At 53.8% G+C, this 27,203-nt stretch overlaps 1 protein-coding gene across 13 annotated transcripts in view; it reads left to right on the top strand.

The window, feature by feature from the left end:
• PC (pyruvate carboxylase) overlaps positions 1-27,203 on the top strand; it is a 102,747-nt gene that overhangs the window by 57,199 nt on the left and 18,345 nt on the right. For 8 of the 13 annotated variants that reach the window (XM_005226992.5, XM_059882764.1, XM_005226991.5 and 5 more), the window contains 6 exon segments: positions 24,101-24,236; positions 24,338-24,522; positions 24,900-25,065; positions 25,152-25,297; positions 25,411-25,528; positions 25,796-25,947. In XM_005226992.5, the coding sequence (XP_005227049.1) occupies positions 24,101-24,236; positions 24,338-24,522; positions 24,900-25,065; positions 25,152-25,297; positions 25,411-25,528; positions 25,796-25,947 (903 nt within the window). 13 annotated transcript variants of the gene reach the window in all.

Here is a 27,203-nt window from a genome sequence, read left to right as displayed (position 1 = left end):
CAGCAGCGTGAGGATCTAGGGACTAACTGCTTCTCAGAAGCTCTCACCAGCTTCCACTGTACGTATCAGCCCGTTCATCCCAGGACCTGGCTCACAGTTCCCTGCCCTTTCTTGGATTCTGTGGTGGACACTGGTAGATGATCAGCCTTCCCACTGCCAGGTAGGGCCGTGATGTTCCTGTGGTCTCCCCTCCTGGTCTCCCTGTCTTTGGGGATTGACAGCTTAAAAGACAAAAACTTGTTGGGACTTCCCTGGTTGGCTATTGGTTAAGACTTTGCCTCCTGATGCAGCGGGTGTGTGGGTTCAGTCCCTGGTTGGGGAGCCAAGATCCACCATACCTCAGAGCCAATAAACCAAAACATAAAACAGAAGCAATATTGTAACAAATTCAGTAAAGACTTGGAAAAACAAGTGGTCCAATTAAAAAAAAAAAATCTAAAAACAAAAATCTCTTTTACTCAGTCCATCCTAAAGGAAATCAACCCTAAATATTCATTGGAAGGACTGATGCTGAAGCTGAGGCTCCAATTTGGCCACCTGATGTGAAGAACAGACTTATTGGAAAAGACCCTGATGCTGGGAAAGATTGAGGGCAAAAGGAGAAGAGGGCGGCAGAGGAGATGGACATGAATGTGAGCACACTCTGGGAGATAGTGAAGGACGGAGAAACCTGGTGGGCTACAATCCATGGGGTTGCAAAGAGTCAGAAACGACTTAGCAACAACAAAGTTTTGGTGGGATTTTGGGCGGGAGAGAAAAAAAAAAATTACCCAGACAGGAGCAGGCTTTGTGCAGAGAAAAGGGCGTCCAGGTGGGGAGCGTCTCAGGGGAAGGAGTGCTCTGATGGGAGACGGGAGCGTGCTTGGACCACTTGGGAACGAGGAGGAGGCAGTTTGGCTGGTGTTAGGACCCCAGAGGCTGAGGGATGGTGGGAAGTGAGGCTTGATAGGCAGGTGGGACTAATGACGGGAGGCAAGATTCTTACCGGTGGGCAATAAAGGTCATAGCAGGGTTTTTTAAAAAGAGAGTGAAAGGAATCCTGCATTTGGGGTGTTCTCCCTGGTATACAGCGTGAATTGCTAGCTAAAGCCAGCCAGTGGCAATGAATGGTCATGGATAGGGGGCTTTTACAGTAGTTCAGGTAGTCAAAAGGGTGCCATCAGGGTGGGTTAGTGGAAATGAAAGGAAGGAGGATGTGAGTGACTTCAGAGGAAGAACTGATGGGCCTTCTTGACCGGATGTAGGAAAGGGAAGGGCAAAAGCGAACCCAGACTGAAGCCCTAGTTCTCTGGGGACAGAGGACAAGGGGTATTGGGTTTTGGGAGTGTGTCATCTGGGATGGGGGAGGGACAGGGTAAGCTCTGTTACAGAATCGACATTTGACGTGTATGTCCAACAGCTGATTTCATTTCAACCTGCAAATGCCTCTGCTGCTTAAGAGAGAGAGGAAGGGGGGGTGGGGGTGGGGAGGGAAAAGATATCAAGGTTATGTGAACCAGGAGATCAGTTCCCTAAAAAGCAAGGACTCATTTTCACATTGTTAAATGAGATTACCAAAGGAATCTTTATCGTGATGTTCTCACAGTTTCATTAGTGTTGCAGAATGGTTTCTGAACTGCCTTGAGTGTAGGGAGCGTTTCTGATTCATTTCTTCCTTAGCTCATCCTCATGTTTTGACCGAATTAAGCACTCTATACAAGAGACTTTTACAACAGACACAGAGGCCTCTTTTTATATTTATATATGTATATATTGGAGTATAGTTGATTTGGGCTTCCCAGGAGACTCAGTGGTAAAGAATCAGCTGCCAAGCAGGAGGTGCAGGTTCAGTCCCTGGGTTGGGAAGATCCCCTGGAGAAGGAAATGACAACCCGCTCCAGTATTCTTGCCTAGGAAATCTTGTCCAGGCTCCTGGCCAGAGGAGCCTGGGGGCTGCAGTTCCTGGGGTTACAAAGAGCTGGACACACCTCCGCTGCGAAACAGCAGCGCAGCTGATTTACCATGCTGTGTTAATTTCAGGTGTTCGGGAAGGTGATTCAGTTATACACGTACATCATCCACTCCTTCTAGCTTCTTTTCCCCCATGGGTTATTACCGAATGTTGAGTAGAGTTTCCTGTATTGTACAGCAGGTCCTTGTTGATGGTCTAGTTTACATATAATAGTGTGTCCTGTGTTAGTCCCAAATCCCTGATTTGTCCCTCCCCGCGGCCTTCCCCTTGGTAACCGTGAGTTCGTTTTCTGTTTGGTACATAGATCACTTGTATCATTTTTTCAGATCCCACATATAACCAGTATCACATGATATTTGTCTGACTTACTTCACTCAGTGTGACCTCTCTAGGCCCAGCCATGTTGCTGCAGATGGCGTCACTTCACTCTTCTTACGGCTGAGTAGTATTCCCTGGTGTATCTGCGCTGCGTCCCTTTCGTCCGTTCCTTGGCAGATGGGCATTTGGGTTGTTTCCGTGTCCTGGCCGTTGAAAGCAGTGCTGCAGTGGACGCTGGGGTGCACGCGTCTTTTTGAATTGCGGTTTTCTGCAGATGAATACCCAGCAGCGGGACTGCCGAATCATCTGGCAGCTCCGCGTTTCATTTTTTAAGGACCTTCCGTAGTGTTTTCCATCGTGGCTCTGCCAGTTTACGTTCCCACCCCCAGGGTAGGAGGGTGGCCTTTTCTCCATACCCTCTCTAGCTATGGTTTCTAGATTTTCTGATGATGGCCATTTTGACCAGTGTTAGGAGGCATCTCACTGTAGTTTTGATTTGCATTTCTCTGGTAATTAGCATGATGGACAGGGAAGCCTGGTGTTGCTGCAGTCCATGGGGTCTCAAAGAGTCGGATATGACTGGGTGACTGAACTGAACTGATGATTAGTGATGTTGAGCATCTTTTCATGTGCTTTTTGGTCACCTGTACATCTTATTTGAAGAAATATTTAGATCTTCTGGCTTCCCTGTGGCTCAGATGGTAAAGAATCTGTCTGCAATGTGGGAGACCAGGGTTCGATCCCAGGGTTGGGGGATCCCCTGGAGGAGGGCATGGTGACCCACGCAAAGTATTCTTACCTGGAGAATCCCCATGGACAGAGGAGGGTGGCGGGCTACCGTCCATGGGGTCACAGAGTCAGACACGACTGAGTGACTAAGCACAGCACAGCACACAGCCAATTTTATGATGGGATTTTTTTATATTGAGCTGCATGAACTGTTTGTGTATTTTGGAGATTAATCCTTTATTGGTAGCTTCGTTTGCAAATATTTTCTCCCATTCTGTGGGCTTTTTAGTTTGTTTATGGTTTCCTTTGCTGGGCAAAAGCTTTTAAGTTTAACTAGATCCCATTTGTTTGTTGTTATTTTCATTATTCTAGGAGGTGGATCTGAAAAGATATTGCTGTGATTTATGTCTAAGAGTGTTCTGCCTATGTTTTCCTCTAAGAGTTTTACAGTATCTGATCTTATATTTGGGTCTTTAATACATCTTGAGTGTTTTTGTGTGTATACAGTACTGGAGAATGTTGTAATTTATTCTTTTACAGCTAATTGTCCAGTTTTCCCAGCACCACTTATTGAAGAGACTTTCTTTTCTCCATTGTATACTTTTGTCTCCTTTGTTGTAGATTAATTGACCATAGGTGGTGGTGGTTGTTCAGTCGCTAAGTCGTGTCTGACACTTTGCAACCCCACGGACTGCAGCTCGCTGAGCTCCTCTGTCCTCCATTGTCTCCCAGAGGTTGCTCAAATTCGTGTCCATTGAGTCAGTGATGCTATCTAACCGTCTCATGCACTGCTGCCGTCTTCTCCTTTTGCCTTCAATCTTTCCCAGCATCAGGGTCTTTTCCAATGAGTAGGCTCTTTGCATCAGGTGGCCAAAGCATTGGAGCCTCAGCTTCAGCATCAGTCCTTCCAATGAATATTCAGAGTTGATTTCAACTCTTCTCTAAATATTTGATAGAATTCACCTGTGAAGCCATCTGGTCCTGGACTTCTGTTTGTGGAAGTTTGAAAATCACGGTTTCAGTTACAGTACTTGTGACTGGTCTGTTCATATTTTATATTTCTTCTTAGTTCAGACTTGGAAGATTATACTTTTCTAAGAATTTGTCCATTTCTTCTAGGCTGTCCATTTTATTGGCATACAGTTTCTTGCATTGTTCTCTTATGATCCTCAGTATTCTGTGGTGTCACCTGTAACTTTTCCTTTTTCATTTCTAATTGTATTGATTTGAGCCCTCCCCCCCTTTTTATGACTAAAGGCTTATCAATTTTGCTTATCTTTTCAAAGAACTAGCTTTTTGTTTCATCAACCTCTTCTATTGTTACCTTTTCTATTATTTTTCATCTCTATTTCATTTATTTTTACTCTGATCTTTATAATTTCTTTCCTTCTACTAACTTTGAGTTTTGTTTGTTCTTCTTTCTCTAATTGCTTTAGGTGTAAGTTAGACTGCTTATCTGAGAGTTTTCTTGTTTCCTGAAGTAAGACTGTATTGCTATCAACTTCCCCCAGAAGCCTCTTTATTTGAGTTCTGTAGCCTAAAGGGAAAGTGGAGAAGGGTACCCCTCACCCAGGCCACGCTTAATGCCTTTCTTTAGGTCACTGTGGGATGCTTAGCCCGTCTGGGTGTTCTTTGAACTGTGGGTCCCAGGGAGGTGAGGAAAGGGCCCTAGTTGTAGCATTTGCCGATTTCTGTCATGTACAGACGCCCACTGGGGTCAGTTTCACGTTGCCAGTTCACTGTTACCGAGCCCAGCGTTGGAAAGGGCAGCGCCAGGGAGCCAGTAGGGCCAGCAGCACCTGTGTGGACGGCTCACAGGTCTTCACCCAGAGGATGTGCCTGAGTGGGATGACCTCATTTCTTAGGTGGTCCAGCTTGCTTTGACTGAGGAGGCTATGGGGGTCCGGTTGTGCTTCAAAGCATCGTCTTCACAAACAAGGTGCTTCTTGCATAGCCCGGCCTCACCCGGCTGCCTCTGGTGCCCCTTCACGACCCCAGCCCCGCCTACCTCTGCCCATCAGAAGCAGGGCCAGTCCCCACTTCAGCCTCTGTACTGCTGATACTGAAAACTGACATTTATAATAAAGGCCAATTTATGTGCCAGACACTCTTCTGAGCCGCTACACACATTAACCCGTTTGATCTTTGCACGCAGGCTGTGCACATGACTGTCATTAATGCTGATTTTACAGATGAAGAAATCAAGGCCTGGAGGTTATGTAGCCTGCCCAGAGCTAGGTGGGCTTGGTGGAGCCCCGATTGGAACCCAGGCTGGTGGACCCCTGAGGTCTTCTTGCTGTGTTCTCCCTGCCCTGTTAGGTCACATCTGGGAATTCTCTTCACATGTTTTTTCCTCAGATCCAGTCAGGGTCTCAGCACTGCTGGTGTACTGGGGTTGCCAGATAAAATACAGGCTAGCTAATTAAGTTCAAATTTCAGGTAAACCAGTAACTTAATACTGTAAGTATGTGCCGTATATTGCATGGGATATACTTGTACATTTTTCTAAGAATGCAGTTTAGTTGAAATTCAAATTCTCACTGAACAGTTTGCATTTCAGTTGGCTGAATCTGGAGGCCCTTAGCTCAGTGGCTTTATCTTGGTTGAGAAGAGAGTCAGGTGCCCAGGAGGAGACTGAAGTAATCAGTCTTGCCACTCACATTTCTCTGCCAAGGTTGTGCTAAGAACTACCAGTCTCTGACTCACGTACACTTTATTTAAATTATTATTGTTTTTAATTTTTTGGCAATGCACACGGGATCCTGGTTACCCAATGAGGGATCGAACCCATGCCCCCTGCAGGGGAAGCATGGAGGGAAGTCTGTCATGGCACATCTTAAACTGAAATACATTTGTGCTTCAGGTGTGTCCAACTCTGTGTGACCCCAGGAACCGCAGCCCACCAAGCTCCGCTGTTCATAGGATTTCCCAGGCATGAATACTGGAGTGGGTTGCCATTCCCTTTTCGGGGGGATCTTCCTACCCAGGGATTGAACCTGTGTCTCCTGCATTGGCAGGCAGATTCTTTACCACCACACCACCAGGGAAGCCCAAAGTAAAATATACTTAATATCTAAATTCCAAATGTATCTAACTTTTGCTTTTCTTCTTTAAAGAAAGAATATTAACACAACCTGTTATAGGAAGACGCCAAGATACAGCTAAATCACAAGAGAAACTTAAGAAATCTCGTGGTGTGTGTGTGCTCAGGTGCTCAGTTGTCGGCTACAACTGTGGACATCTCTTAAGTTTCCTGTATTAGCAGGCAGATTCTTTACCACCGGTGTCACCTGAGAAGCCCAAGAAATCGCATAAATCAGTCTAATGTTTTGTTATTCTAGAAGACGCACTTGACCTAAATCAACTCATTCAGAAAAAAGTTTTAAACCTCCTCAGAGGGAAATGTCATTTCTTTTTCTAATCAGTCTCTTTTGCTGACCTGACCAGCCAGCTATTTTTCTTAAAGCTTATCTCATCCTGTCTTTATTAAAAAGACTTTCTTAAAGTCTCATCCTGTCTCTCGGAGCAGCCGTGGCTAACCAGGAGTTCGGGTGTGAACAAGGAGCCCACTTCAGGTCCAACTGCAGGTCCACCGTCCCTGGGCTGCTCCTTCCCTGGCTGTGCCTCTCAGAATGTGATGTCTTAGCCTAGAGAGCTGGGACACAGAAGCCACTGGTCCTTTCAGCCCTTGGCGGGGTCAGTGCCTCAGATGGTCCCCTGGGTCCCAACCAGCCACACCCTCCTGGCTGCCCACGGCCGTCACCGGGTTGTTCTACACTGGGACTCAGAGCAGGGGGCGCTGTTCATCCAGTTCAAGGCCCGTCTTTCACCTGAGCGGAACTCCTGGGGGTGCTCCGTCCTTTAACTCCTTGTAGCCCACCCTCCTGTCTCCATACAGCATTGGCTCTATTTCCTGAGCTCCTCCTCTGCAGGGTATGCTGCTGCTGCTAGGTCACTTCAATCGTGTCCGACTCTGTGTGACCCCATAGACGGCAGCCACCAGGCTCCCCCATCCCTGGGATTCTCCAGGCAAGAACACTGGAGTGGGTTGCCATTTCCTTCTCCAATGCAGGAAAGTGAAAAATGAAAGTGAAGTCGCTCAGTCATGTCCGACTCTTAGTGACCCCATGGACTGCAGCCTACCAGGCCCTCCGTCCGTGGGGTTCTCCAGGCAGGAGTACTGGAGTTGGGTGCCGCAAGGTATAGCCTGCTTTTACTCCCACCCCCACAGCTCACTTTCCCTGCCCCACTCCTTCCGGCATGGTCATGTAACCATTTTAAAGTACACTTTCAGTTTTAACCTTATTAAAATGAAGTAAATTTTGACCATTGAGACCACTGAGTGTATACATGATAACACTTCCCTGTACAACTTCTGTTTCCCTGAGTTACTTTTTACGTCATTCCTTCTTCCCCAGACCAGCTGTAACTTGCCACCTCCTCTGTGTTCTTTCAGAGATATCAGGTAATCCAGCCTTTTGGTCTGGTGTAGAGCCCCCATCCCCCTTGGAGCCGCACGCCGGGAAGCTTGCTGGCCTGTGCTGTTGTCTGGAGCAGCCGTTCCCGCAGCCGCCGGGGCCTGCGTCATCCCCTGAGGACCCCGGCTTCCTTCCGTGCCCCCCAGGCCTCTTGTCTTGGTTTGTGTACTCCCTTGGTTCATCAGCACGCGTCCCCCAGGGACTTCCTGGACAGACGCACATGCGGGTGGGAAGACTTCCTTGGCCAAGTCCTGTCTGAACACACCTTTGTTTTGCCCCCACACTTGATTGACAGTCTAACTGGGTAGAGAATTCTAGGTTGGAGAGTGTGTCAACTTTAAAAAGATGCATATTGTGAGAACTGTGAGTTAAATTTTCTCTGGAGCAAAATGCGGACTGCAGCCCTGGAGACAGCACCTCAGGTGGCCCTGAGACTGCTATGAAGAGTTGGGGGGAAAGTGTGATTTTGGTGAAGGGGGATTACATGCAATGAGGCACATACTTTCCAGAAGGTTTCTACTGTCTCATAAAGCTTTGCTAGTCAGGAGAAACAGTCGTCACCATGAAGGATATTAGCCCTTTTCCAGATATGGGGAGAATTGGGTTCATAAAATCAGCTCCTGAAAATATCTAACCGTCTGAAGACCTGTCCTGCCAGTTTCTCCTGGAGCACAGAATGCCTCATTCCTGTTCTCCACCCTGAACTCCTTTCAGGACATGTTGAAGGTCACCAGCTGCAGCAGCACACGATTTCATCCTTGTAGAGGTAGATGACAAATGCCCGTGGCAAGTGCCAATTTGTAGTTGATAAGAGTTTCCCTCAGAAGTGTCTCCGTTCCACCATGACCTCCTCCTTGTCTTCGGGAGTCTAGTGTGCTGCATGGTGGCCCCTAGAGATGTCCAGGTCATCACCCGTGGCACATTAGCAAGGAGAAGGGTCTTTGCAGAAATGACCAAGTGAAGGATTCTGACAGGGGAGGTGACCCTGGCTTATCCGGGGACCATAAATGCCGTCTCAATTGTCCTCAAAAGAGAGGTGCGGTTCTAGGAGACACACTGCGGTTCTAGAAGTGATGACAGAGGCAGAGACAGGAGTGATGCAGCCACAAGCAGAGGTGGCCCGGAAGCTGGAGGAGGCGAGGAAAGACACTGCCCTGCAGCCTCCCGAGTGGGTGTGACTGCCTGCGCCTCGGTCTGGGCCCAACGGAGCAGATGCGGAACGTCCGGCCTCCAGAAGTGAACATCTCGGTTATTTTAAGCCACCGAGAATGAATACAGGAAGCTAACAGGATGCCCCAGTCTTACTTGGAGGCAGCACTCTTCGCGTCGGCTGGGGCTCAGAGGGTCTGCGCCACCCAAGGGTGCGTCCCTCGGCTCCAGGAGGCGCTGCCGGCTGACTCTGCCCTGCATCCCCCATCAGGGGCTCCCCGAGAGTGGGCTCCCTGGACTCAGTCTCCCATTTTCTCACCTTACCTCCGATTTGCCACGTGTCAGTCTTTTTGTAATACTTTCTGGGTGATGTCCTCGACTGTCTCCTGATTCTTCTATTTATTATGTTTAAAAATGTCTGCGATGCTATTTTTAATCCCCTAGAGCTCTTTCTCGTTGCCTTTTTAAAATAGCTGCCGCCTCTTAATGCAATAGCTTCTCTTACTTCTCTGAGATTAATTATAGTTGTTTTTTTTTTTTTCCCACTCCTCTAAGTATCTGCTCTCTCTATTACTTTCTCTTCAGAGTTCCGTGTTTTTATTCCCAATTTGTTTTCGGGGGTTATTCAGCTCTGTCCTCAGACATCTGATGACTTGGGCTGTCCCTTCATGCTAAAGCCGATTGGAAAGTCTGGGCACGGTGGGGCTTGTGGACCAGTGGTCCTTACCCTGAGAGAAGGCTGCAGGCCACCCTTTCTTCGGGCACCCAGTGCATGACAGTAGCCACGGGACGTCCACCCTGGGCTGGTGGGCTCCTGGAGAGGAGCCCTCAGGGTGCTCCCTGGCCATCCGCGTGAGAGCCGCTTTGTAGAGTGAGGACTCTGTGGTCTCCCCTGCTATCCTCGTCCCTGTGAGGTACCCTTCTGGGTCGCGTGCCACGGGGGTGCCTTTCCAGGGACCCAGTCTCTCTTCTTCTGAAAGGCATCGGTGCCTGGTGGGTCAGGAGTAGGGCTCTGGATGCCTGTGACCACTCCACCCAGCTCTGAACTTCCTAGCAGCACGCCCTGGGCACGTGACTCCATCTGTCCTGCCTGAGTCCCAGTGTCCACAACTCTAGACCGGGGAACGCAGGTGGACAGTCGCAGGGGTCGATGCGAGGATTCAGGGAGTGACTGTCCCAGACTCAGCAGGGCTGAGGCCGTTTGCTGTTCCTGTGGCTCTGCTGGCACGTGGTGGGGAGGGGGGTTCGGGCCCCTCAGCCCCTTAGATTATAGCTACATGTGAAAGGGAAAGTCGCTCAGCCGTGTCTGACTCTTTGCGACCCCATGGACTATACAGTCCGTGGAATTCTCCAGCCCAGAATGCTGGAGTGGGCAGCCTTTTCTTTCTCCAGGGCATCTTCCCAACCCAGGGAATGAACCCAGGTCTCCCGCATTACAGGTGGATTCTTTACCAGCTGAGCCACAAGGGAAGCCTGAGAATACTGGAGTGGGTAGCCTATCCCTTCTCCAGCAGATCTTCCTGACCCAGGAATCGAACCAGGGTCTCCTGCATTGCAGGTGGATTCTTTACCAACTGAGCTACCAGGGAAGCCCTTGGACCCAGTGAATCCTGAGCCTCCCAGGCGGCTGCGGCTCACATTCGCTCGTGCTGTGACTGCCTCTGCATGCTCCCCACCCCCTAGCTCATTGTCACTTGCCCACATGCCGTGCATCGTCCAGTTTCATGGCCTCTCTTATCTGCTGCCCTGGGCTTTCCCATTCTTTATCCTTGAGGGTTTGTACTGTTTAAAGAAAGATCCTTTGGGGACTTTCCTGGCGGTCCAGTGGTTAGGACTCCACGCTTTCACTGCCGAGGGCCCAGGTCTGATCCCTAGTCGAGGAACTTAATTTCCCACCAGCCGCACAATGCAGCCAACAACAACAAAAAAAGATCCTTCCGCTGATGGGCTTCTCTGAAGGCTCAGCTGGTAAAGAATCCGCCTGCACTGCGGGAGACCTGGGTTCGATCCCTGGGTTGGGACGATCCCCTGGAGAAGGAAAAAGCTACCCACTCCAGTATTCTGGCCTGGAGAATTCCGTGGACTGCATAGTCCATGTGGTCGCAAAGAGTCGGACACGACCGAGCGACTTTCCCTTTCACTGATGTTTTAGTGGGATTGCAGAAGGGTAGAAATGAACCCCTGTGTTTGATTCATACATTCACCAGACCTAACTGTTACCACAGAACTTTAAGTCAGTGAAGGGATAACAGTTTATTCTGGGGTTATCGGTCTTATATTACTGGCTATATTGTCTGTATTTTTCAAATGTTTCATAAAAGAAAGAAAAAAAAAGAAGGAAAGAAAGTGTCTCTTGATCCTAGTACCCTCTAGCTCATCCTGCACCTCTCTTCTTATTTCCACCTTCCTAACATGTTTGTCCAGACATTCAGTTCAGTTCAGTTGCTCAGTCGTGTCCCACTCTTTGCGACCCCATGGACTGCAACATGCAAGGCTTCCCTGTCCATCACCAACTCCTGGAGTTAACTCAAACTCATGTCCATTGAGTTGGTGATGGCATCCACCCATCTCATCCTCTGTCGTCCCCTTCTCCTCCCACCTTCAATCTTTCCCAGCATCAGGGACTTTTCCAATGAGTTAGTTCTTCGAATCAGGTGGCCAAAGTATTGGAGTTTCAGCTTTAATATCAGTCCTTCCAATGAATATTCAGGACTGATTTTCTTTTGGATGGACTGGTTGGATCTCCTTGCAGTCCAAGGGACTCTCAAGAGTCTTCTCCAACACCACAGTTCAAAACCACAGTCCAGACATTGAGGGTTTGCAATGGACACCACCTCACCTCCCACTGACTCTTGTTGCCTTAGACACTGAACGTTCCTCGGAACCCCAGCTCTCGCGACACCTCCGTGGCCCTGGCTGGTCCCAGTTAGCGGGTGTTTCTGGCCACCCCATCCGTCCATCCTGCTCTCTTCTACCAGCAGGAGGGCCCAGACCTTCTCCTGCTCAGGACGCGGCAGACTCACGCCTAGCAGCCTCTTTGGCTTCCCCAGCTGAAGAGCTCGTGGTTAATTCCAGCTCATCAGGGTCAAAGTGGAAGTTGCGTGCCTCTGCCTACTTCCGCGTCTATGTTCCTTAACTTGGCATCGCCCCTGTTCACCCCTCCCCTTAAACAGGAATCGAGAGCCACCCTCGCCGGCGGCCTCTTCACTGTTGTTTGACAGGTCCAGAGGCGATACCCTCAGTGTGTTTCTTGCCCTCATTTTCTCTTGCCTGTGTTAGAATGGCTTCCCTGGGGGCTCAGACAGCACAGAACCTGCCTGTGATGCAGGAGACCCAGGTTCAATCCCTGGGTTGAGAAGATCCCCTGGAGAAGGAAATGGCAATCCACTCCAGTATTCTTGCCTGGAAAATTCCACGGGCAGACGAGCCTGGTGGGCTACAGTCCATGGGCTCGCAAAGAATCGGACATGACTTAGCCACTAACATGCATGTTAGAACATCTTCCTTGTTCCTCCTCCACCTCTAGTCTTTCCTCCTCAAATTCAGGCTCCTCAGAGCGGCCCCTCTAAACTGCAAATCCCTCCTCCCCTGCCTGGCCTCCTGGGTCGTATTCCCTGACGTTGAGGGTGAGTCTGCGCCCCTTGCTATACATGCAGGCTGGTGACCTGGAGTCCGAGTGTCTGCCCTTCATCTCCTGGGCAGCTCACTCCCTGCCTCTGGCCTCAGTGGACGCTTGCCAGGCTGTTTGCTCCTTTGCCTTTGCTCCTGATGTCCCCATGCCTGACCTGCCTCCTTCCTTATCCTTTGGTTTATCCCCTTGGTGTCTTTCTTCAGGAGGTCTTCCTGCCGAGTCTGCCCACTCTCAATGCAGCTGTATGTTGGCATCGGCACCGTTCAGCACAGACTCGTTTTTGCTGCCACCCACTCGGCCTTCCCTGTCCCAGAGGGGGTGCTGATCACAGTCCTAAATAGCTCCACGCTCTGAAGGCCCCTGCTGTGACCTGCTTGAAACTGAGCAGGTGAGAGAAGGGTTGTTTTTTATTTTTTGGCTGTGTACCTGTCAGCTTGTGGGACCTTAATTCCCTGACAGGGGTGGAACCCGTTCCCGCTGCGGTGGAAGCCCAGAGTCCTCACCGCTGGACCTCCGGGGAAGCCCAAGGGGGCATTTTTAACACAGCGTGCTCCCCAGTCCCTAGTTTTAGGGTCTCTGCAGGTTCCAGTCTTTTGTGGGCAACACGGGTCTGTTTGTTTCCCTGGGCTGCCTTAGCAAAGTACCAAACCTGGGATGGCTTCCACCAGCAGAGATGTGTGGTCGCAGTCTGGAGACCGGAAGTCCAAAGTCAAGGTGTCTGCAGCGCCACGCTCCCTCTGACAGTTCTAGGGGAGAATCTTTCCTTATCTCTTCCAGCTTCCGGTGTTTCCCGCAGCCCTTGGCATTCTCTCCAGGCACGAGGCTGTCTTCTCGCTGAGTCTCCACGTCTTCACCTGTGTCTCTCTCTGTTCACATTTCCTCTTTTATAAGGGCACCAAGCAGACTGAATGAGGCCCACCCTAACGACCTCATTGTTGCGGATTACATTTCCAGCGAGTCACCTTCTGAAGCTCTGGGCTTGGCACTCTCACATATTTCGGGGGCAACAAAAATTCAGCCCAAACGCTGGTGTCTACTTTCCTCCACCTTGAAACTGGGGTGACCTGGGTGAGCGAGGAGGGACAGAGGGGGTCCTCTGTGACTCTCCAGCTGGGGTGTGTGTGCCATGGAGGTGTTGGGGAGTTTTCCGGACCACCTGTACGCCTGCTGTGCTTAGGTGTCTCCCTGCAGAGCATTGTCCAGCCATGTTTAGAATCTAGGCTTTAGTGCCTGTCACCCCACTCGGCCCTGAAACACTGTCCTGGTTTCCACTGTCCGTCTGGGAGCTATTTTGTTTGCTGACCTTGTCCCTTTGACCTTCCTTGTCAACACTTTGGGCTCTTATCTGTGTCAGGGACAGTCCCAGTGGCTTGCATGTACTGCTCCCAGGAGGGGCCATGCCTTATTTATCTTCGTCTAGGCGCTCACATTACTCTGCAAGTTCGTGTGGCCTGGAGTACTCGTTCATTCATTCACTCATTCATTTCCCAGACAGCTCATGTTGGTGTCGGGCACTGAACAGGGTGCTAGGGAGACAGTGAGGGGCAAAATAGAGAATCCCGTCCAGGAAGTCCTCACAGCATCTGGTGAGACGGTCAGTGAATTGTTGGAGCATCAAGTTCCCAGACACAACCTCGCCGAGAACGCACACAAGCCAGAGGACGGTGGATTGTGGCAGGGAGAGTGACCGAGCTTTGCTCAAGACGAATGGCCGCCTGAAGAAGGGTATCTGAGCTGTCTGGGGAGGTGGGGGTGTGCAGGAAGGCCTTCCTGTGTGGTCTGGAAGCATGTGGAGAATTTCAGGCGACTGCCTTCCCTCCGTGAGCCAGCCGGCGTTCGGGTGCCTGTGCAGGTCGGCAGTAGCGCTCCTTTCGCACCAGGGGGCAGTGTTTTCCCTGCAAGTCTGCATGTGTGCGTGGTGACTCTTCAGCTGTGTCTGACTTTGTGACCGCATGGACTATTGCCCACCAGGCTCCTCTGTCCCTGGTATTCTCCAGGCAAGAATACTGGGGCGGGTGGCCATGCCCTCCTCTGAGGGATTTTCCTGACCCAGGGGTTGAACCCGCGTCTCTTAGGTCTCCTGCATTGGCAGGCAGGTTCTTTACCACTAGCACCACCTGGTCTCCCTACCCACATATGAGGCTGGGACGGGGCAGCCTCTGCTGTGCCCACAAGCCCTCTCCTCACCCTCGCCTGCCTGCCGGGATCCTCACAACCTCTCCCTGAACCTCCCCGCTTCCCCGTCCACAGGCCCCTTTGGCCCAGACGGGGCCCGTGGTTGCAGTTGTCACTGTACGGCCCTCTCCCCTCTGCCTGCCCCCTGACTCAAAGATTGACCAGGGCGATACGGAGACACGGTGGCGGGGCAGCTTGGAACTGCCTCTCGGGGTGGGGGCCGGGCCGTGCTGCCCCGGGCCCTGTGCGTTTCCGCTCTGCATCTGCTCCCGCCTTTGGCATCCCCACGCCCCTTTCTTCTTCTGTCACCTTCCCTGTTTCTCGGATCCTCCCTTCAACTGCCCCTACTCCGAAATCGCAGCCTCGGTCTGTCCTCTCGCTGGTGCTTTGATGTCAGCTGCTGCAGCCTGGCAGCTCAGGCGGTCTTCCCCTTGTATCTGTCCCGCTGGCCGCCAGCCCGGGGCCTCCATCGGACACAGTTAGGACAGCACGGAGCTGCTTGGAAGGAAGGCTCCCAAGAGCGGGCCCCATCCGTCAGCGGCTCGCTTCTGCCACAGCGTGGAGCCCTCTGCCAAGAACTCTTTTTCCGGTTCTGACCTGCTTTTTTGCTGGCAGCCAGCCACTGGGGGCCTCTGGGGGCCGGGGACAGAGCCTGGTGGGGGTGCCGGTGTAGGGGGCAGGGGGTAGGAAGTCACTGTGTGGGAAGGCGCCTCCTTAATTATTTGAGATTCCGGGGTCTGTTTCTGACCCACTCTCCCCTCTGCCCCCTCCCCACCTCCCGTCTGGCGCCTCCAGCCCCTGTCTGAGGTGGATATGCCGAAGGACTTGTGGCCTGGGGGTGGGCAGGGCAGGCTGTGGGCTTCCAAAGCTGACACACCAGCTAGTCACCCCGGGAGCAGGCCTGTGGCTCTCCTTTCCTCTGTCTGCCGCCCACAGTTGCCCACGGCGTCTGCAGGAGATGCTGTGTGAAGAACAGGGGTATTTAGGGCGGAAGTAATACAACCGCTCTGAGGAGCACTCCTGGGCCCGCCACTTGGCCACAGCGGTCATTCAGGTGGCCGCTGACCCTGACCCCAGCATGGCTGCCCTAGCCCCGCGGCCGTATTGTCTGGACCACCATTTGGGTGGTGATGGCTCAACAGCGGAATTTTGCACTGCTCCTGGTTGCAAGAGGCAGCCTGGGAGATGTAGTTTAGGTCACGACATAGTGGGACTTCTAGAGACATCTTGATGATTTATTGGACAAATTGAAACTGCCCTAGCTCAGCAGGGACACACAGTTGCCAGCGCCGTTAGCCTGCTGTCTGGTGGGAAGTGCTGAGACCACTGGGATTCCTGCCCAAGTTGAGGCAGTGACACGTTTTCATCAGGAGTGGGCTTTTGGCTTTTGGTTTTCAAGTGCCTGCAGGCTGTGCTTCTGATGAAAGCCACGACTTCCTCCCTTAGTGAGGTGAGGACTCCCTCTGCCCTGACACAGCGGTCCCCAGTGTGTTCGGCACCAGGAACCGGTTTCACGGAAGACAGTTTTTCCATGGACGGGGGTGTCGGGGGCTGGTTTCAGGATGATTCATGTATCGTGCACCTTATTTCTATTAAGTCCACTTTACCTCAGATCATCAGGCATCCGAGCCCGGAGGTTGGGGACCCCTGCCCTAAAGAGTCAGCACTCTTGCTCTGGAGGGAGGCGTACACAGATCGGGGTCAGAACTGGCCTTGCTGGGTGACCTGGAGCGTGACTTGACCTCACGATGTCTGGTTCCTTCTGTTAAAGCTGTGAGGACGACCTTAGTGAGTACATGCAGATCCCAGGGCCTGGGAAAGAGTAGAGACCCTTCCAGCTGTGCTGATCCCCGCGCCGCCTGGCACAGATAGAGGTGGAGCTTGGCCAGCGTTGGAGGCCGTAGAAGCCGCGGGGGCAGGTCAGCGCAGGGCAGGTCAGCAGGCCGGCCCGCGAGGTCGAGACCTCCCCCGCCTCGAGCCGCAGGTTGTCGGCACGCTCCTGACCGGACCGTCGGATGGATTGTCGCCGTTGAGAACACTGAGCTGATCCACCCAGTGCCGGGGAGGGACTGAGCTGGAAGCGAAGCCGACTGTCTGGGGAGTCACGCTGAGCGGAGCAGGGGAGAGACGGGTGCTCCCAGCTCCCCGCTGCTCTTGCTGGTCCCAAGTGAGAGTCAAAGCCGCCTCACTCCCTGTCTCTAACTTACACGCCCGGGGCCAAGGAAAGGGATCTGTCAGCTGGCATTTGCAAAAATAGCAGACGGGCCGCTCTGGGCCTGTCGGCTCTCTGGAACGGCAGCCAGGTAAGGGATCTTGGGGCCGTGGCTGTGGCCTTCTCTTGCTTGTCACTCTCCTACCTCTGAGATCAGAAAGGGAGATTTTTCACTCAGGTGTATCCCCAGCACTAACCGAGGCCACGTGGTGTCCCTGCGGCAGGTGACCTGAGGCTGGCTGGTCCCTGGCCACCCCTGAGGGTCCTCTCCCCGCCGAGAGACCCAGCCCGTGAGGGAGTCCCATCTGCAGCAGCCTGGGGAGGGTCCACTGACGCGATGGAACACCAGGGCTTCCCGAGGCGTCAAGTTTGGTTAACGGGGGCCTCGGAGTTTTTTTTTTTTTTTTTTTTAATTTTAATTGGAGGCTAATTACTTTACAATATTGTATTGGTTTTGCCATACATCAATATGAATCCGCCACTGGTGTACATGTGTTCCCAATCCTGAACCCCCCTCCCACCTCCCTCCCCACTTGGAGTTTTTTAAGGACAATTCTCCACTAAACTGTCAACGACCTTGAGGACTTTTGGGTTCCCATCCTGTAACCAAAACCCCAAAGCAAGGTGCCGTGTGGCTCTGCAGTGAGCGCCTGGCCCTGCCCACACCGCCCTCCTGTGACGGGGGCCGCCACCGGGTCCCTACCCTGTGGTGAGGTGATGAGGATGCTCTCGGAGCGGTGCTCGAGGGGAGGCCGGCGCACTGAGAAAGTGGCGCTGTGAGGAGAGCCTGGTACCAGGTCCCTCCAGGGTGCCAGAGCCTGATCTCAGTCTGGGAGCCCCTCTGAACACCAGAGGCAGCTCCTGCCTCTAGAACTAGGGGAAGGGAGTCGGTGCCCTGAGGCCTTCCCCACTGTTCCCTCCCCTGCAGGCCCTCTGTTTCCATGCGGGTCTCACCAGGTGTTGCATCTCAGCAGGTGCCTGGCTTTCTGCCTTGCCACCCTGAGCTCTGTCCACCCGGCTCCTCCCGTCAGCCCAACCCACACCCCCAGACTCAGCACACCCCGAGTGAACCATCACACGCTCAACCCACGAGGGCCCCACTTCCCAGAAGGGAGACCTCTGGGGTGGCCCAGTCTGTCCTGAGGTTTTCTCCCAGCTGGAGCTGGTTTAGGAAAGGCCTTCGGAGGCGCCGGGCAGCCGGACCTCCTGGGCCTCAGGTCTGGGAGGCGAGGGGGATTTGACGCAGGAGAAGGCTGGGTGCTGGGTTGACCAAGTTCTGAGATGTTCTGGGAACGCAGAGGTGGTTTTAGTCACTGTTGTGTCCTCAAGACCCAGGCCTGGCTTTGCCAGTCGGGGGTGGGGTCGCGTGTGGCTGAGCCGGGAACCGAGCTGCAGGGCTGCGTCCAGGCTGCGAGGGGCTGTGACCCATGCCCTCTGTCGTCCACGAGAGCCCCGTCCGGCCAGCCGCCCAGACCCGCTCCGCCTGCAGGCTGACCCCCACCGCTAGCCTCGGGATGCCTCCTCCTTGGTCTGTCCGGGTCCCTGGGGATAGAGGAGCTGGGCCTTGGGCTGCGAAGCTCCTGCTGCCCGCGTGACCCAGCCTCCCTACCTCCCCTGCGCTCCCAGGCATCTGACACCCCTGCTCTGGGCGCCCCTTCCCCCAGTTTCAGCCTTGGCAGCTGCCCCAGCCTCCGGCAGCCTGGGCGGGAGAACTTTGTATTCTGGGCCAGTGACCACCTCAGGCAGAGCAGAAGCAGCACCAGGTCCTGGCTGGTGAGGGGTGAGTGCTCCGGGCCCCCTTGTCGGCTGACGGTCTTCCATGTGTCTGCATGTATGCCCTTGTCCAGCGAGACCCCCTGGGCCGGTGCTGCCTTGCTGGTCTGGATGGGAATGAGCACCCTGCAGGGTGGGCAACAGAGGGCCTTCCTTCACGCACCCCACACTTGTCTGGGAGGAAGGACCAGGGGGGAGATGGTGATGGTAGCCCCTGTCAGTGACCCCCAGGTCGACCTGCCCAGTTTGGGGGTGGTGTCGCCCTCTTTCACAGAGGACGAATTGGGGTGCCTGGGTCTCCCAAGGTCAGATGGCGCGGGGGCAGGCCCAGCTCGCTGACCCCGGGTTCACGCTGGGTTGCCGCCGGTGGACGTGGCTGCCCCCTGCCCACTCTCAACCACCACTCTGACTTCAGCGAACGATCATGACCTTTCCCCTTCTGCAAACATCTGCCTGCCTGCCCCCGAACCCCAGGTCAAGTCCAGGCCTGTGCTTGCTTCCCTCTGCACGGGACACGGGGCGCCAGGGCGTTCAGAGGCCCCCCACCTCCAGTGCCCAGAACCCAGGTTCTTGATTTGTAAAGCAGGACGCCAAGGAAATCCTTGCTGTCTAGAGCACGTGTGAGGGTCAAATGCAAAGAGTCTGAGAGTCTTGGGCTGGATGGTTCTTGTTTCCTGACTGAGCTGGGGAGGCTCTTGGTCCTCCCTCCCCACCCCCACCCTCTGACCAGAGCCTCTAGGGATCTCTCTTTTCATTGGGAAAGGGATCAGGAAGTGTGTGTGGTAGGGGTGGGGAGAGAATATGACCTATTTACTCAGAAGACATGCGTAAGTGCCTGATGGTCCGGAGGGATAAACCCACCCACGTGGAAGAAAAGAGCAGGCCTCCCTGCCCAGGATGACATGTCCCTGGGGGTGGAGAGTCTCCGTGCCAGTGGAACCCGCTGTGAGGCTGCTCACCTGCAGACAGGGAGGAAGACCTGTAGCAGGCTTCCCTGGCCAACCGGTGAGGAAGATGCAGTGGGCGGTGGGATGAGCCTTCTGGGAGGCCAGCCCCCCCAGAAGGGGTTGTTTCACAGGATGGAAGCCAAAGCCAGTCACCTCACTGAGAGGGATGCTTCAGGAACTCCTCTTGGCTTTTTTCTGTAAAGGTCTTCTGTTTCCTCTATATATTTCTTTCTTTTCTGATTATAAATAATAATCCCCACTGGAGAAAATACAGAACGTATCAGTTCGGTTCAGTTCTTAAGTCGTGTCCAACTCTTTGCGACCCCATGGACTACAGCACGCCGGGCTTCCCTGTCCACTATCTCCTGGAGTTTGCTCAAACTCACGTCCGTTGAATCAGTGATGCCATCCAACCATCTCATCCTCTGCTGTCCCCTTCTCCTCCTGCTTTCAGTCTTTCCCAGCATCAGGGTCTTTTCCAGTGAGTCGGCTCTTCGCATCAGGTGACCAAAGTATTTGAGCTTTAGCTTCAGCATCAGTCCTTTCAATGAGTGTTCAGGACTGATTTCCTTTAGGATTGACTGGTTTGATCTCCTTACAGTCCAAAGGACTCTCAAGAGTCTTCTCCAACACCACAGTTCAAAAGCATTGATTCTTTAGCACTCAGCCTTCTTTATGGTCCAACTCTTGCATCCTTCGGAGAAGACAATGGCACCCCACTCCAGTACTCTTGCCTGGAAAATCCCATGGATGGAGGAGCCTGGAAGGCTGCAGTCCATGAGGCCGAGAAGAGTCAGACATGACTTAGCGACTTCACTTTCACCTTTCACTTTCATGCATTGCAGAAGGACATGGCAACCCACTCCAGTGTTCCTGCCCGGAGAGTCGCAGGGACGGGGGAGCCTGGTGGGCTGCCGTCTATGGGGTCGCACAGAGTCGGACATGACTGAAGCGACTTAGCAGCAGCAGCTTGCATCCTTATATGACTACTGGAAAAACTGTAGCATAGAACATGTAGAGAAAGAGAAGGAATAAGGAAGAAAAGAAATACCTTGCCAATTCTAGAACATAGGAGTGAGTGAATGCTGAGTTTCTGCTAGTTATTTTTCTTGCTCTAAATAAAACTTCATGAGATTGTATTATTTGTCTTTTTTTAAAAGCATCATATTATATCATAAGCATTTCCCATGTCATCAAAACTCTGCCACCATTTTCCATGGTTATATAATGTCCGTTTGTATTGATGCCCTAATATTGGCTCTTTAAGTGGCTTCTAGTCATTTGCTATTGTAAATAATGCTGATCTGAACATCTTTCTGCATCCATCTTGGTTCCCATTTTAGAATATTTTGGGGTTGGATTCCTAGATTGGTAATGGCCTGACCAAGGGGCATACATATTTTAAAGGCTCTTGGTAGGTTTCGTGAATTGCTTTCAGAGAGCTGCCCTGATCTCTAGACCTCGCCTGTGGGCCTGCTTCCCAGTGGGCTGTTGTTGTTGTTCAGCTGCTAAGTTGTGTCCGACTCTTTGCTACCCCGTGGACGGCAGCACACCAGACTCCTCTCTCCTCCACTATCTCCCAGAGTTTGCTCAGATTTGTGTCCATTGAGTCAGTGATGCTATCTAACCATCTCATCCTGTCGTCCCCTTCTCTTCCTGCCTTCAGTCTTTCCCAGCATCAGGGTCTTTTCCAGTGAGTCAGCTCTTCGAATCAGGTGGCCAAAGTATTGGAGCTTCAACTTCGACGTCAGTCCTTCCAATGAATATTCAGGGTTGATTTCCTTTAGGATTGAGTGGTTTGATCTCCTTGCAGTCCAAGGGACTCTCAAGAGTCTTCTCCCCACCATAGTTTGAAAGCATCGATTCTTCATCACTCAGCCTTCTTTATGGCCCAACTCTCACGTCCGTACATGACTCTTGGAAAAAGCATAGTTTTGAGTAGATGGACCTTTGTTGGCAAAGTAGTGTCTCTGTTTTTAATACACTTTGTAGGTTTGTCACAGCTTTCCTTCCGAGAAGCAGGCATCTTTTAATTTCATGGCTGCAGTCACTGTCCACAGTGATTTCTTGAAGCCCAAGAAAATAAGGCCCAGAGGCCTTAGCAGCACTAAATCTGATTGTTCACAGCTCTGTTGCTAGTTTCATAGGCACAAGCAACACCCCCTGTTCCCCTTTGAACGTGGTGATTTCTGGTGAGGTGGGACTGTCAACAGTTTGCTAGCCACTTGTATCTGCTGTTCACGCTTGTCCCGGAGAACACTTTGCCTTTCTTCACTTGACCCTCATGGCCATTTGGGCTCTTTCTGCTCTGCCTTGTCCCACAGATTCCTGCCTGCAGCCCTGAGCAGAGCAGGCATCTGGTGCCCAGGATGGGGGCAAGATCCATCCCCACACTGGCTCCCTGGGGTGTGCGCCATTGACCACCAGGGCCTGCCCGCTCCAGGCTGCTCTGCCGGGAAAGCACTTCCCTCCAGCTGGGTGGGCAGCTGAAGCCGGAAGCTGGTGCAGCCGGTGCTGCTGGTAGACCTGTGAGGGGGAGCTGACAGGAGAGCGTTGGAAGCTCAGTGGTTTTCAGGAAGGTGTGGAAGTCACATGTCCGAGGCCCAGCTGGTACTTTGGCACTGACTGTGAGCAGATCCTGGGGGCTCCCGCTGTGATCTCCTCCACTGGTGTCAGCTGGACCTTGGCTTATTTCCCTCGGACCCACAGACAGGTTGAAGAGGCGGCCCTCGAGTCCTTGGCCGTGGCTGTTACTCTCCTGGGGTGCGTGCCCTGCAGCTCAGATCTGGACGTGGCTGCTGCTTCCCCCGTTCAGGTTCCTGCCCAGTAATTCGCCAAAAAATTACCTGTTTTCTTGCCCATGAGGCACTAATCGTGATCTGAAAGGACCTATTTCTGTCTGGTTTTGCCCTTTTCTTTTCTCCTTCCCGGGGTCAGCCTCCTGTGAGAGCTGAGACGTTCCTGCCCTGGCCTGGTGCTGTGCCTGGCGCGGTTGATGCTTGAAGGGCTGCCTTCTCTCCCCCTGGTTGAAGGGCTTCCCTCTTTTTCTCTTTCTTCTATTTATCTCATTTCTTTTCTCCTCTTTTCTTTCTACTTGGTCTTTATTTCCCCTTCTCCGTCTTGTTGGCCACGATATGACACTGTGAGGTTTTAGCAGTATCTGATTTATTGAATAGATTTTTATGTTCTTTGGTGGTGATTTAGTCGCTCGGTTGTGTCCGACTCTTTTGTGACCCCATGGACTGTAGCCCGCCAGGCTCCTATGTCCATGGGAGTTCTCCTGGCAAGAATACTGGAGTGGGTTGCCATTTCCTTCTCCAGAGGTCTTCCCAACCCAGGCATCAAACCTGCATCTCTTATGTCTCCTGCATTGCATTACAGGTGGAGTCTTTACTACCTGAGCTACCAGGGTTGCTTATTGCGTTTCTTACTTAAAATGGATGAGTCAGGCATTTAAACTTTGTGAAGAAATAGATGACAGGCTTAGCTGGGTGGAGACCCTGGAGCAGGCGAAAAGGACCGAATGCCAGTTTGGGCTCTGCTGTAAAAGCTGTGTGACTCTGACCACATCTTTTAAAGCTTTTCCGGGCCTTGGTTTTCTTCATTTGTGAAATGAGGGGTATGGTCGATCTCTGAAGATGTTTTGCATTCTGGGAGGGAGATTGCCCTGTTGGCTTTTTAAAAATTCTTTTCATTCTGAAAAAATATGTGTGATGTAATTTGCTCTCGTAACTGATTTTAAGTGTATAGTTAGGCCAGTGGCGTTACATCCACTCACATCTTTGTGCAACCGTCACCTCTGGCCATTTCCAGAACTTCTAAATCTCACAGAATGGAAACTCTGTCCCCTTTATTATTTTTTAATGAATTAATTAATTAATCTGTGGCTGCGCTAGGTCTTCTTCGCTGCGCGTGGGCCCTTTCCAGTTGAGGTGAGAGGGGGGCTCTGCGTGCGGTGCGTGGGCTTCTCATTGAGGTGGCTTCTCTTGTTGCCGGCGCGGGCTCTAGAGTGCATGGACTTCAGGAGCAGCAGAGCGCGGGCTCAGCGGGTGTGGCGCTTGGGCTTAGCTGTCCTGCGGCACTGAAACCCTGTCCCCTTTAAACACTAACTCCCCCACCACCCGCCCCTGGCCCCCACCCTCCCGCTGTCTGCCTCTGTGAATGTGGTGACTCTGGGAACCTCATCTAAGTGGAATCACACAGTATTTGTCTTTTTGTGACTGGCCGGTTTCACTGGCCCTCAGCTGGCTTTCATGACTAATTTACTGAGTAGCCCTTGTAGAAAGGACAGTTCCTGCAGTTTGAAGAAATCTGCATTTTATCTGAGCAGAGGCTGCGCTTCCGGAGGGCACATTGTTGCAGCTTCTCTCCTGGGGAGCTCCACTGTCACCCTCCCTGCCCAGCCAGACAGACCTTGAGGGAGGGCCGAAGGGGTCAGTGCGGGGCCGGAGGTTCTAAAGCCCGGGGCAGCCTGGACTGACACTGGCCTTACACACCGCAGTCACGCAGGGCTGCTTGCTGGCCTCTGAAATTGTTGTAAAAGTTTGAAGTGTGGTGCTTTAGGATTCAGAGTATGAGAGTATGTGGGTGAGCTTGGGATGCCAGCTGGGGATGACTCTCTTCCTTCGCTATAGCCGGTCAGCCTTCAGGGAATGCTGGGTCTGGCCAGGAACTGAGGCAGCGGTGGCGCTGGCCGCCGTGGGGCTGCTCTAAGCAGGCTCTGACCTCCCTCCCTAGATGCTGAAGTTTCAGACTGTCCGGGGGAGCCTGAGGCTCCTGGCTATCCGCCGGACCTCCACCGCAACCGCTGCCTCTCCCAATGTCCGGCGCCTGGAGTACAAGCCCATCAAGAAGGTCATGGTGGCCAACAGAGGTGAGCACGGGGGGAGCCTGCCCTAGCTTCTTGCCCCTGTTGCTGCGTCTCTTGGGACCCCAGGATCACTTCTTGCCCTGTTACCCTGTGCCCACCCCCAGGCGAGATCGCCATCCGTGTGTTCCGGGCCTGCACGGAGCTGGGCATCCGCACGGTGGCTGTCTACTCGGAGCAGGACACGGGCCAAATGCACCGACAGAAAGCTGACGAAGCCTACCTCATTGGCCGGGGTCTCGCCCCGGTGCAGGCCTATCTGCACATTCCAGACATCATTAAGGTCGCCAAGGTGAGGGGGCTAGGTGGGGATGGGGAACTCTTGAGAGCTGAGACTGGGTCCTGTGCCTGCCCGGCTCTCCCTCCCATTTCCAGTGCTCCCTGGCCGAAAGTCCCTGTGAAAAGGTAAATGAATGAGTGAATGAATGTGTGAGTGACTACATGAATGAGTGACTGAGTGAATGAATGACTGACTGCGTGCATGGGTGACTAAGCAAATGAATGAGCAAATGAGGGACTGAATGAGTGAGGAATGAATGAGTGAATGAGTAAATGAGCGAGTGAATGGAGCGAGTGAGGTGAGGCAGGTGGGAGGGCCTCAGGGCTGGGGGGCTGTGTGAAGGGCTTTGAGGGGTGCTCATCCCTCTGACCACCCCCGCCCGCCACCAGGAGAACAACGTGGACGCTGTGCACCCGGGCTACGGGTTCCTGTCGGAGCGGGCCGACTTTGCCCAGGCTTGCCAGGATGCTGGGGTCCGGTTCATTGGGCCAAGCCCCGAGGTGGTCCGCAAGATGGGCGACAAGGTGGAGGCCCGGGCCATCGCCATCGCCGCAGGTGAGGGTGGGGGCTGCCTAGCTCCCGCGAGGGGCTGTCTGGGTGGGGCTGGCAGGCTGTGGCCTGACCTGCCTGTCTGCCAACAGGAGTGCCCGTGGTGCCCGGCACGGATGCCCCCATCACTTCCCTGCACGAGGCCCACGAGTTCTCCAACACCTACGGCTTCCCCATCATCTTCAAGGCCGCCTACGGGGGCGGGGGCCGCGGCATGAGGGTCGTGCACAGCTACGAGGTGAGCGGAAGCTGAGGCTGGGCGGCCACCTGCCGAGGGGCCGGGGGACGGGTGCTGGGGGGAAGGCAGAGCTCAGGCCCCACCGTCTCCTGGGCCCCCGCCTGCCCTCCCAGGAGCTGGAGGAGAACTACACCCGGGCCTACTCGGAGGCTCTGGCCGCCTTCGGGAACGGGGCGCTGTTCGTGGAGAAGTTCATCGAGAAGCCACGCCACATCGAGGTGCAGATCCTGGGTGAGTAGGGCGTCCGGGGGCGGCAGCATGAGGCAGTGGGGGCCCTGGTCTTCCTGGGCTTTGGGAAAGCTACCGGAGCTCTCCCTCTGTGGGACCTTTCCCAGGAAGGTGGGCTGCGGGTGCCGGGCTGGTCAGACCTGAGGCCTGGTGTGCTGTTTGGAGCCGCTGCTGAGCCACCCTGGGAGCAGTGCTGAACAGCCATGGTGCTCGTCTGGAGATTGGGGTGTCCAGACCCCCCGGGGCTGAGCCCGGCTTACCGCATCCCAGGGGACCAGTACGGGAACATCCTTCACCTCTACGAGCGGGACTGCTCCATCCAGCGGCGGCACCAGAAAGTGGTGGAGATCGCCCCGGCTGCCCACTTGGACCCCCAGCTGCGCACCCGGCTCACTAGCGACTCCGTCAAGCTTGCAAAGCAGGTGAGGGGCAGGGGACAGAGCTGAGAGCCACGGCGCAGTGGCCTTCTCCCCACGTGGAGACAAGGAGCCCGCTCCTGGCTCGCTTTGAGCTCCCGCGGACACAGCCTCACACCTGGCGGTCACGGGGGGCCCAGGGTGGCCAGCTGCTGCAGGGCAGGGTGGCCCAGGGTGACCGACTCCGGAAGGACAGGAGGCGGAGGGCTGATGCCAGGCCCTTGGGATCTGTGCTGTGCGGTCACGGAGGCACTGGGTCCAGAGGCCAGGCCTGGAGACTGGAAGGGCCGTGAGGAGGAGGGAGAGAGAGAGCCGCTGGCCTTGCCTCAGCGCCCTTCAGCACAGACCGAGCTTCCGGGGGGCAGCAGGGGCTTCCGTCAGGATTAAGGAACGGTGTTCAGGCGTTTCTTCCTCACTCATGCCCAACCGTCCCCGGCATCCTGTCTCCTGCACCCCATTCACGCCCCAGGGCCGCCGCCTCCTGTCTGCACTCTGGGGGCTGCGGAGTGAGCGCCCATGGGCTGGCCAGGCTGGAGCAGGGGCCCCGCTCTCTCTTCTTCTGGTACCCCTGACCCCAGCCCTACTCAGAGGCCAGGCACCCTGCCCCAGCCTCGGCTTCCCAGAGCCCTGAGGGGGCGTATTTTCAGGTCCGCCGTCCCCTCCGCCCGGCGGGCCCCTGGGCCTCTCTCCTCCAGGGCTGAGCCCCCTCAGGCTCCCGGGAAGCCCAGGCCCCAGACTACAGACGCTGCTGGGACCTTCCCCAAACAGAGAGCCAGTGAGGCTCCAGCCATGGCTAACATGAGGCGTTGATTAGGGTCTGATTATAGTTGAGGTTTTGCTTCCTTCATAGGAGTTTTCTTGCCTTGAGTTTGGTCTTATTTATTGGTTTATGAAGTGTCTCATTCTAGAACAGATTTGAAGGAGTGAAGTCTAGGGTGTGGTTTTGGTGGGACTGGAAGTGAAGCTAGAATGAGGCGTGCGTTTTGAGGTACAGCCTCATCTGTCGATGAGGTCCCTCTCAGATGGCGTCTCTGGGTAGTAACCAGAGGCGATGGCGGAGTAAAGCTGAGGGGAGCTTTCTGAAGACCCTCTAAGCGTCAGGAAGATCCAGGAGAGGCCAGGGTACACACGGGTGGGGCCCATGTCCCAAAGCTGAGGAACCGCTGGGGGCGAGGGTGGCGTCTGGGCCGGTGGGAGCTCTGCTCAGGTCTCACCTGGACAAGCTGGGCGCAGCCTTCAGAGGCTCCCGGGAGGCCTGGGGA

Source organism: Bos taurus, chromosome 29 (assembly GCF_002263795.3).
Source record: "Bos taurus isolate L1 Dominette 01449 registration number 42190680 breed Hereford chromosome 29, ARS-UCD2.0, whole genome shotgun sequence".
Classification (NCBI taxonomy): Eukaryota; Metazoa; Chordata; class Mammalia; order Artiodactyla; family Bovidae; genus Bos; species Bos taurus.
The sequence above is the reverse complement of the archived record's forward strand: the minus strand, read 5'-3'. Positions and strand labels throughout refer to the sequence as shown.